The 12,148-nt window shown below is 45.1% G+C and overlaps 1 protein-coding gene across 1 annotated transcript; it reads left to right on the forward strand.

The window, feature by feature from the left end:
* Positions 1 to 2,297: 2,297 nt before the first annotated feature.
* LOC127569899 (histone H2B.3-like) lies at positions 2,298 to 8,197 on the forward strand. The gene is made up of 2 exons (XM_052014943.1): positions 2,298 to 2,459; positions 7,972 to 8,197. Exons 1-2 carry the CDS (start codon positions 2,343 to 2,345, stop codon positions 8,125 to 8,127), a joined length of 273 nt encoding a protein of 90 aa, XP_051870903.1. The 5' UTR covers positions 2,298 to 2,342; the 3' UTR covers positions 8,128 to 8,197.
* The last annotated feature ends 3,951 nt before the right edge of the window (positions 8,198 to 12,148 follow it).

Here is a 12,148-nt window from a genome sequence, read left to right on the forward strand (position 1 = left end):
TAAGGAGAGGTTGGGCAGGTTAGGACTTTATTCCCTGGAACATGGGAGATTGAAGGGTGACTTTATAGAGGTGTATAAAATCATGGGGGGTATAGGTAGAATGAACGCACACGGTCTTTTTCCCCAGGGAAGGGGACACAGGTTTAAGGTGAAAGGTGAAAGATTTAAAGGGGGCCTGAGGGGCAACTTTTTCCACGCAGAGAATGGTGGGTATATGGAACGAGCTGTCAGAGGAAGTGGTTGAGGTGGGTACAATGTCCACCCACCCCAAACATTCTCTCTTCTCCCCCCTCCCATTGTGCAGAAGATACAAAAGCCTGAAAGCACGTACCACCAGGCTCAAGGACAGCTTCTATCCTGTTGTTATAAGACTATTGAACGGCTCCATAGTACAATAAGACAGACTTTTGGCCTCACAATCTACCTCGTTATGACCTTGCACCTTATTGTCTGTCTGCACTGCACTCTCTCTGTAGCTGTGACACTTTATTCTGCATTCTGTTATTGTTTTCCCTTGTACTACCTCAATGCACTGTGTAATGAATTGATCTGTACGAACGGTATGCAAGACAAGTTTTTCACCCTACTTACATGTGACAATAATAAACCAATTTACAAGTAACATTCACGCTACACGTGCCAGCAGTGACAATGTCCAACAAGAGGAAAATCCAGCTATCACTCCCTGAAATTCAACAGCATTACCACTGCTGAATCCCCCCACTGTCGATATCCCGGGGGTTCCCATTGACCAGAAACTGAACTGGAGTAGCCATATACACAGTGTGGCTACAAGAGCAGGTCAGAGGCTGGGAATCCTGAGGTGAGAAACTCACCTAACACAGCAGCCAGCTTGCTAGGTGCCCTGTCCATCACCATTCACTCACTCCACACCGACACACAGTAGCAGCAGTTTGTACCATCTATGGGACACACTGCAGCAACTCGCCAAGACCCCATAGACAGCACCTTCCAAACCCACCCCCTCTATCAGCTAGAATAACAAGGGCATCAACAGCACGGAGAACACCACCCCCTGGGAGTTGCCCTCCAAGCCACACACCACCCTGACTTGGAAATATATCACCGTTCCTTCTTTCTCCCTGACAGAATTGTGGGCAAACCCTTTTCAGTTCTGTAAATTTCCACAATCGTTCAAGAGATGTCACTAAAGTAGTGGCCAGGATAACGGGAACATCAAGTGGTTGAGACAGGTACATTAACAACATTTAAAAGGTACTTGGACAGGTACATGGATAGGAAAGATTAAGAGGGATATGGGTCAAACACGGGCAAATGGGACTGGCTTAGATGGCATCTTGGCATTGACCAGTTCGGCCAGTTTCCGTGCTCTGACACGATCTCACCTGCTCTTCTTTGAAACTGTGGCCAATGGACATTGAACCTAAGAGGCAGACGAGGCTACATGTGAAGCAGCAAACTGCTGGAGGAACTCAGCACCCATGGAGGCTGACGTTTCGCTAGACAGATGGGAGATAGTCAGCATAAAGAGTTGGAGGGAAGTGGTGCAGCAAGGGCTGGCACTTGAGTTCATCCAAAGATTGGCACTTCCGACAGTGCAGCACTCCCTCAGGACTACTCTGGAGGGTCAGCCTAGATTGTTGCACTCGAGTGTCTGGAGTGGCATTTGAACCCATGACTTTGTGAGATGAGGGAGCTGCCCACTGAGTCATGGCTCAGAGATCAACTATAAAACCCACTGATGGTGGAGAGCCTCAGGTGTGGCAGTGGACAACGTGTGCTTCCAGTCCACCTTCCTCAGAGTCCATCATCTGCAGCTCTTTATTGCCTCCACTCACCTCCCAGCCTCTATCTCCACTCTCCTCTCCTCCATCTGCCTATCCCCCCTCCTCACCTGGATCCACCTATCAGCTCCTGCTCCAACCCTTCCCCTCGCCTCTTCATACCGGCTATCTCCCCTCTATCTTTCAACCCAAAACATCCACTGTCCATTTCCCTCCACAGATGCTGCCTGATCCACTGAGTTCCTCCAGCTTTTTGCCTGTTGCTCCAGATTCCAGCATCTGCAGTCTCTTGTGTCTCCCTCTAATTGGAGGTCCACTAGAAGGAGTGAAGTTTCCTTGAGACCAGTACCTCTGCTTGTTAGGGGGATTATCAATTTGAACTTTAATAGAGGCAATTAAAATGCCACAAGTATTTTGTGATACACACACATTGTTCTGATTGGCTTAATTGTTGCCAGGTGATTGGAGGGTTTTAAAATCAGACCCAATGTTATGGGGATTATTACAGACATCTGTTTGCAAAGAGTTTTATCCTGTAGTGGTGTGTGCACATTTGCTTGCAGAACCTGGGTAGTAATGAAGTCTGCTACTAAATGCCAGCAAACCTGTGGACTGAGCAGAGCTGAGAAGAAGACAACCAGCTTCAAGAGGAAGACCCGATACTCCTCGTATATCTATAGGATGCTGAAACAGGTGAGGGCTCCTGTCTGGGACTTGAGTTTTGATTTGTGGCTGGGGTGTCTAGCTCATTTGCTGATTGTGGTATTTATTGGCTGAGATGTAAAGTTAACTTAAATGGATGGACAACAAAAAGTATCCTTCAGCAAAATTCCAGTGACTAGTGCTAACCTTCTTTAACAAGCTCCTGATACTTGGTGAGCCCTTGCAGTTAACCAGGTTGTTGAACAGTCACTAGCTGTATCACTAGTTCAGAACTGTCTTCCTCTGTGAAACCTTAACCTACTCTTCACCAGTACACTTCAGCTATCTCACCCTAATGCTCCTATCTTTTACCCCCCAACCCAACACACAGAACACGATATTTAATTTAAAGTGGAAGTACAATTATTTGGGAACTTAATGTCTTGGTTTCCACCTTAATGTGTGAACTGACTTCCTGAGGAGGAGTTTGCTTGAATGCCACAATCTTGAACATGGTGGAGGAAATTAACCAGTAGGTCTTAAGACTTTGAGAACATTCCCTCCCTCCATGACCTCCTGGTTTGCTCTTTATCTGCCTCCAGTGCCTACTCCCTTGCCATGTAACCTCAGGCTGTGCTTCTACCACCTCCCACCCAGGACCCACATGTCCTTCCTGATGAAGCAGTGAGTTGCTTGCACTTCCAATGTAGTCCCCTCTACATTGGTGAAAACTATCAAATTGGGTGAGTTTTGCAAAAAAATACTTTTCTTCAATCTAGAGGTTGATCCTAAGTTTTAGCTTATCACTTCAATTCTCTCTCCATCTACAACCACCTCCTCCATGTAAGCTTATGGAACAGCATGCTACTCCATTCTAGATGTGTTATGGTCCTTGTGGCCAAACATGATGTTAAGTCTGTTCAGGCAACTCCTTTCCACCCTCGGTTGATGTGGTGGTATTGGTTTCATTTTGGGTTTTGTCTCCTAACTATGGAGCTTTAAGGTAATTTGTTACCTTGGCAACTTTAATCTGTGGCCTATCATAGATGTTCCCTTATTGCACCCAGTACTGATAAAGGGCCCATGAGCTGAAGTTCTGATTCCCTCTCCTCAAATGCTGAGTGTTTCTAGTGTTTTATCTTTGGTCGGGCATCTTGGTTAGAAGTGTGACTTTAACAATGAATTGTATCAGTTTACTAGAGGGGAAATCATCAGATGGTAGAGATGGCTAGCATTTTGGGCGTCAATCAACTATATTGGTATCTACAATACTCTAGCAGTTGTGGGAGACTAGACAAGCAAGAGGGAGAAAGGATGGATGAGGAGACTTTTGCAGAATATAAATGCTGGCAATGGAGTAGTTGAACCAAATGGCCTGTTTCTGTACTGTATACTTGTAATCCTACTCCTAGCCTGAACTGTTCCTGTTTCAACTGGTACCTTGGAATCCCAAAGATGGAAATCCTCTGGGTGAGGTTTAAATTATGAATTTAGATTTAATCATGGTCTTCAGGATAACTGGCTTGTATCTATTGCAGTGGTGGAGAGATGTGTCTATCCTTGCACCAAGATTCTCTTCCATTGGCATGGTACGGTCTTGATATTGACTGAGATCTCATTCCTGGTTTGTCCTGCCTTGCTGTAGTGTGGTAGTGCTCAGAACTATGCTTAATCACAATATTGCCCTAATTGTTACCAGGAATGTCACCTTGGCCCCATGAAACAAGGTTGATAGTGAAGTCTTTATAACTGGAGATGCAGCTTTACCTGATGTCCAATGTATTGGAGCTAGCAAACTCATTTCCAATGTTTTAGATGTATTGGTTTAATAAGTTTCCTTGTGAATGTGTTTGCATTTAGTAACAATCTTCCCAGTGGGAAGAAACCTAGAGAGTAACTGCTGCTGTTTGAATTACCATTAACTGATCAGCTCGGCAGAATGTTATCAACAGACCAATTTACTTGGACAGTCCCTGCTTCTACCACCACCCCCCCCCCCCCCTACCCCCAACCCCCTTCATGGCTCCTGTTTGCTTTAGATTAATTGTATTACTTGAAGCTCCAAAGCAAAATTAAGTAGAAATCTGCTTTTTGTAGTGATGGCAAGATGAGAGAATAAAACCCAGATCCTTGGATGTTTCTGGAGTAGTCAGAATGCAGAAGTTGCTGCAATGAGTTGAAGTAAATACCATGGATTAATTGAGAAGAATCCAATTGAGCACAAGGGAGAAAAGATTAGCTTGAGGCTTGAAGTGGTACCATCAATTCAGATCAATGTAGTACAACATTACCTCTTGTAAGAGGTGGGAGCAAAATCTCCTACCAGAGATAGGTGGATTCTTGATGAGCACTGAGGTAAACTTGCAATTTTGAAATGGAAAATAATCAACATATTGGGGAGATATCATTTGAACCATACAGCACAAAACAGCCCTTCAGCCTACCATGTTGTGCTGTCCATCAAACCACCCTCACACTATCTAACCCATTCCTCCCGCATATCCCTCTATCTCACATTTCTCCATGTGCCTATCCAACAAGCTCTTGAACCTGTCCAATGTATCTGCCTCCACCACCCCAGGCAGTGCATTCCATGCACCAACCACTCTCTGGGTAGAAAAACCTCCCATCCATAACCTTAAAGCCATGCCCTCTCGTCTTGAGCATTGGTGCCCTGGGAAGGAGGCACTGACTGTCTACTCTATCTATTCCTCTCAATATTTTATATACCTCTATCATGTCTCCTCTCATCTTCCTTTCCCATGAATAAAGCCCTAGCACCTAAGCGTCTCCTCATATTCCATACACTCTAATCCAGGCAGCATCCTGGTAAATCTCCTCTGCACCCTCTCCAATGCCTCCAAATCCTTCCTATAATGAGGTGACCAGAACTGAACACAGTACTCTAAGCGTGGCCTAACTAGAGTTTTGTAAAGCTGCATCATCACCTCGCGGCTCTTAAACTCAATCCCACGACTTACGAAAGCCAACATCCCATTGGCCTTCTTAACTGCTCTTTCCACCTGTGAGGCAACTTTCAGTGAACTGTGAATATGAACCCCCCAGATTCCTCTGCTCCTCCACACTGCCAAGTACCTTGCCATTCACCCAGTACTCTGCCCTGGAGTTTGTCCTTCCAAAGTGTACCACCTCACTTCTCTGGATTGAACTCCATCTGTCAGCGCAGCTCTGCATCCTATCAATATCCCTCTGTAAGCTCCGACAGCCCTCCACACTATCCACAACACCGCCGATCTTAGTGTCATCCGCAACCTTACTAACCAAGCCTTCCACCCCCTCATCTAAGTCATCTATAATATTACAAAAAGTAGAGGTCACAGAACCGATCCCTACGGGACACCACTAGTCACTGCCCTCCAATCCGAGGGCACTCCTTCCACCACAACCCTCTGCTTTCTACATGCAAGCCAATTCCTAATCCACACAGCCAAGCTTCCTTGGATCCCTTGGCCTCTGACCTTCTGAAGAAGCCTACCATGAGGAACCATCAAATGCCTTACTAAAATCCATGTAGACCACATCCACCGCACTGCCCTCATCAATCTTCCTCGTCACCTCCTCAAAGAACCCTATCAGGCTTGAGGAAAGATCTTCCCTTCACAAAGCCATGCTGGCTGTCCCTAATCAGTCCATGATTCTCTAGGTGTTCATAGAATCCTTTCCATCAGCTTACCCACCACAGATGTAAGGCTCACCAGTCTGTAATTCCCTGGCCTATCCCTATTACCCTTTTTGAACAAGGGGACAACATTCTCAACCCTCCAATCCTCTGGCACCATCCCTGTGGACAACGAGGACTCAAAGATCCTTACCAGTGGTTCAACAATCTCCTCCCTAGCCTCTCAAAGCAGCCTGGGGAAAATCCTGTCAGGCCCCAGAGATTTATCCATCTTGATATTATTTAACAACTTCAACACATCCTCTCTTGATATCTACAACCTCAAGAACATTACCCCTACCAGCACTCCCTTCCACGTTATCAAGACCCTTTGGTGAATACCGAAGAGAAGTATTCATTGAGAACTTCTCCCACTTCCGCTGCCTCCAGGCAGATTCTCCCACTTTGTCTTTAATCGGACCTACCTTTACCCTAGCCATCCTCCTACCCTTCATGTACGTGAAAAAGGCCTTGGGATTTTCCTTAACCCTACTAGCCAATGCCTTTTCATGATCCCTTCTCGCTCTCCTCGGCCCTTTCTTAAGTTCCTTCCCTCTACCCTATATTCCTCACGGGCCCTGTCTGAACCTTGCTGCTTATACCTCACGTATGTTACCTTCTCCCTAACTAGTTGTTCCACCTCTCTCGTCACCCACGGTTCCTTCACCCTGCCATTCCTTCTCTGCCTCACCGGGACATATTTATCCCTAACATCCTGCATAAGATCCCTGAACATCGACCACATCTCCATGGTACATTTTCCTTCAAAAAGGACATCCCAATTTACACTCCCAGGTTCTCTCCTTATAGCCTTGTAGTTCACCCTTCCCCAATTAAATATCATCTTGTCCTCTCTGCACCTGTCCCTGTCCATGAGAATTTTAAAGGTTATGGAGCAATGGTCACTGTCCCCCAAATGCTCACCCACCAATAGATCCTTCACCTGTCCCGGTTCATTTCCTAAAACTAGATCTAACATGGCATTCCCTCTAGTCGGCCTGTCAACATACTGCGTCAGGAATCCCTCCTGGACACATTTAACAAATTCTGTCCCATCTAAACGGGTTCCAGTCTATATTTTGGAGAGCAGAAACAAGACAAGATGCTGGGATCTGGACCAACTCAGTGGGTCAGGCAGCATCTGTGGAGGAAAATGGACACTCAACATTTTGGGTCAAGACCCTTCTGATTTGGCCAGATGGAGGGTCTTGTCCTGAAATGTCAACTGTCCACTTCCCTCCATAGGTGCTGCCTGACTCACTGAGTTCTTCCAGTGCTTTGTTGGCGAGTACTCTGGGTTTGACCTTCTGAAAGTTGAATGTTGTGGGTAAATGGATTTGAAAGTAATGTGACATTTGAGCACTGCATGGAGGAAGTGAGTCTAAGGTTGTCTGGAATGTATGGGGTTGTTTCCTACACTTCATCAAAACTGAATGGAAGGTGAGAGGCCAACTGTTGGATGCAGAACTGAGACATGTAGGCTGGTACTTTTGGAACAGGTAACTGGGCTGGAAAAGTTGACAAAGGACTGATTTTCCTCAAGGATAAGAGCATAGCTTTCATTTCTTTAATAGATTGTTTGGAGGTAAACCAAGTTGGGGCACGAGTGTCTGGAATCTCTCTGAAGTAGAAGAGAACTTTCATTGTTTAAAAGGCATTTGAAGCCAAAACCATATGAACTATTTTTTGGCCAGTGTAGTCACTTGGAAACTTTCAGAGGGAATTTGTCTCATGTAGGACAATAGTAATAATTTGGCCAATTCTGTAAATGGACTCTAGATTTATATTTCATAAGTGGACATAATCATCTCTGGATAAACTCCATTGTTATTGTTATGTTTGCTTATCTGACAAGCTTCTAAACAATTTGACCTTGTTCTACAGGTGCATTCAGAACATGGCTTCATTGAGTTTGCACAGATGAACTCCTCCCTTGAGCAGATAGCAACAGAGGCTGCCAGGCTGTCTCTCTACAACAAGAGACGTACCATCACCAGCCAAGAAGTTTGCCGTGCTCTCCGGCACATTCCCAGACAGTGAAATTGCTGCACTCACTCCCTTGTGAATCCCAGCATTATCCATTTGTAGAAGTTCATTCAATAAAGCTGAATTTTAATACATCAAGTAACTTCTGATGTTGGATGAGTCTATACACTGCTGGCTTCCTGTTCCAGAAACCCTTGACCACTGAACCTATCTGACTTTCTAACTCAGTTTCAGTCATTCCCCAGGAAGTACCTGGACTGACTTTCAGTCCCTTGAGTTTGCAGCCAGAAGTGCTTATTTCTGCAACACTTAAGACCAAACTGCTAAAATGTCTACACTTCCAAGAATGATAATTGTTGGACATCTAGTGGGTGGATGTGAATTGTTGCACAATACTTGACTGTTTGCAGAACTGAGAGGACAACCTACCTTACAATAAAACTTAATTTTTAAAATCTAACCTGTGGTAGGGACTCCGTAACACTAACATGGAGAGGCAGAGACTGCAGATGCTGGAATCTCCAGCAAAAAAATTGCTGGAGGAACTCAGCAGGTCAGGAGGCATCTGTAGAGAGAAATGGACAGTTGATGTTTCAAGCTGAGACTCCATCTGGACAGAGGGAATGGCCTTCATAAATCAGGGCACTGAGTACAGAAGTTGGGGTATTATGCTGAAGTTGCGTAAGATATTGGTGAGGCCAAATTTGGAGTATTGTGTGCCATTCTGGTCACCTATCTACAGGAAAGACTTTAACAAGCTTGATAGAGTATAGAGAAAATTTACATGGATGCTGCTGGGACCTGGGTTACAGGGATAGGTTAGGACTTCATTCCCTGGAGTGCAGGAGAATGAGGGGAGATATTAAGTATACAAAATGGAGGGGTATAGATGGGGTGAATGCATGCAGGCTTAGGGTGAAAGGTGAAGTATTTAAGGGGAATTACTTCACTCAGAGGGTGGTGCAAGTGTAGACTGAGTTGCCAGTGGAAGTGGTGGATGTGGGCTTGTAACATAGGAGTTTGGATAGGGGCATGGATGAGAGGTGTAGAGGAATATGATCTGGGTGCAGGTCAATGGGACTAGGCAGAAAACCAGGCTGGCATGGACTAGATGGGCTGAAGGGCCTGTTTGTGCTGTAGTGCTCTATGGCCAGTTTAAAGGGGTGGGGGTTGAGGGGTTGAATGGCAGGTGGAGGACAGAAGGGTGGAGATAGACGGGTGAGCTGCAGATAATGGCATCTGATCAAGGTAGTGGGGAACCGGAGGGATGGTAGCTGATGAGAACAGTTGGAGAGGGGAGGTGTACCCTGTGACATTAGCTTTTGCTGCTTTGACTGAAAACCTTGTTTTCTGGACACTTAAGCTGTGAAAGGCCTTGTCCCTTGCTGGGGTAATGTATTGGAGATGGCAGCCTTTTAAACAGTTTTGGAAGTTGCTGTTGATTTGGAGCCCATTAAATTCAAGTGGGATGGTATGACCTAGTAGTGGGCTTGTTTTTCACTTAATCCATTCTACACTATCACCCTAATAATTGTGAATGTTATTGGAATTTGAGGGTTAAATAGAGACTTGGTCTATAAATGAGTTCACTTAGATTGGGTATTTGATGTACTTTCAGGATTCATATGGACATGCAGTGAACAGTTAGATCCTTCAGGAATGAACTTGAAGGATGCACAACTCCTAGGGCTTGCAGAGCTGATGTTGTCCTGGCTCAGTTATCTAGAACTGGTGGTCAGCCACAAAATGGGGGATAGTCCATTTGGGAGTCAAATGTCTTCAGAGGCTGGGGAAGCTTTGATATTCTCTGCTCAAGGAGGCAGTGGAGGGGAGACTCTGTGATTAGGTGTATTTGAGACTGATATTTTCAAATATGAGGTTAGTACATCAAAGATCTGCTGAGGTCAAGGATACACTGATCTCACTGGTAGACTAGCATGAATGGTCTATCACTTGCTATAATTGGAAAGCACCTCTGTACAGGGGATAGTGGAATTTACTTCTCTGTGGATTGTCACCTTGTGGTGAAGCTTGTGTGGTCCTGAGATCTTGAGAGTGATGCCATCTGCAGCTATGCTCCTGGTAGGGTCACCCATGGCAGTAAGCTCAGTGGTGAGGCCCCTGACAAAGAACAATCCAAGACATCAACAGTGGAACAGGTGGATGAAGTTACTTCAAACTCAATGGTTATGAAGGCAATAACAAATCCATCAACTCCAATCATTGTGGTTTCCATATCATTGGAATTGGTTGATTTGTGAAGTATCATGCGCTTTTTGTAGTGCAACATCCAGTACATGTTAAACAAATACATGCACAGGTGTCTTCGCTCTGTGGGCTACTTCTCAAGTCTTCTGGTGATGGGGGGAGGATGACGGGAGCAGACAATATGATGGCTGGAAGCTCCTAGTCCACGAGAGCCCATAAATAGATCAATGGAATGAAGACCATCATCCTCTACCTCGAGGGATAGCCACGACGATGAGTGGAATTTAATTTTGAACTGCCTTGATGTCCCCTGCCAAACCTATAGCTTCCTTGGGGGCCAATTGAAAGTTTCAAGAACAATTGGTAAAGGTTGTGGGGGCAGATACATTCTGGACATTTAAGAGATTCTTAGATAGACATATGAATGATAGAAAGATAGGGGGCTATGTGGGAGGGAAGGGTTGAATAGATCTTAGAGCAGGATAAAATGTCGGCACAACATTGTGGGCCAAAGGGCCTGTAGTGTTCTATGTTTTAATTGAAGGATTTGGTAAGGGTACAAATAAATTGAACTCTAATTTAAGCAAATGGAGTGTGAGTATTGATTGGCTCTGATCTGTCTAAAGCTGAGGTAGTGACCATTCCAGCTGGTCTGAACTGGCCATTCACTCATCCACCATTCCCTTGATTTCAGTATTTTAAATCCCTCCATGACCTTGCATTCTCACCATCTTTAACCTTGTTCAGCTGTATAACTGAACTCTGCCCAAGGCTCAGATGATGCCTCTCTCTTCTGCTGGTGACTGTCTTCACCTGCTGTGACCCTGAATTCCAGAACACCCACCTCTCTCCATCGTGAGATCTTTTTAATGTGGCTCTTAAACCTATGGACTACCATAGTGGAACAAATAATGATGAGTCAGAGTAGCGGAAGGAAGTAGAGAATGTAGTGACATGGTGTCATGACAACAACCTTTCAATGTCAGCAAAACAAAAGAGCTGGTCATTGACTTCAGGAAGTGGAGCAGTGCACATGCTCCTGTCTACATCAATGGTGCTGAGGTTGAGAGCTTCAAGTTCCTAGGAGTGAACCTCACTAATAGCCTGTCCTGGTCCGACCAGGTAGATGTCACGGCCAAGAAAGCTCACCAGTGCCTCTACCTCCTCAGGAAGTTAAAGAAATTTGGCATGTCCCCATTCACCCTCACCAATTTTTACCAATGCACCATGGAAAGCATCCTATCCGGATGCATCATAGCTTGGTATGGCAACTGCTCTGCCCGTGACCACAAGAAAAGTGGATATAGCTCAGCACATCATGGAAACCAGCCTCCCCTCCATGGACTCTAGCAGTCAACATAATGAAAGACACTACCCACCTCGGACATTCTCTCTTCTCCCCCCTCCCATTGGGCAGAAGATACAAAAGCCTGAAAGCACGTACCACCAGGCTCAAGGACAGCTTCTGCCCCACTGTTATAAAACTATTGAATGATTCCCTAGTACGATAAGATGGATTCTTGACCTCACAATCTACCTCGTGATGGCCTTGCACCTTATTGTCTACTTGCACTGCACTTTCTCTGTAACTGGAATACTTTATTCTGCATTCTCTTATTGTTTTTCCTTGAACTACCTCAATGCACTGTAAAAAAAATTGATCTGTATGAACAGTGTGCAAGACAAGCTTTTCACTGTACCTTGGTATAAGTGACAATGACAAGTAACCAATTCCAATTCCCTCTGAAATTGGTATTGACATCTGCTGGGGCTTGGTGTCCCTGACAATGTAAATCATCCCAGAGTGGTTACAAAAGCAAGTTTTACAGATATTAGTTGTTACACACTTTAACATTTTAATTAAAAC

The sequence above is a fragment of the Pristis pectinata genome, chromosome 1 (assembly GCF_009764475.1).
Source record: "Pristis pectinata isolate sPriPec2 chromosome 1, sPriPec2.1.pri, whole genome shotgun sequence".
Taxonomy (NCBI): domain Eukaryota; kingdom Metazoa; phylum Chordata; class Chondrichthyes; order Rhinopristiformes; family Pristidae; genus Pristis; species Pristis pectinata.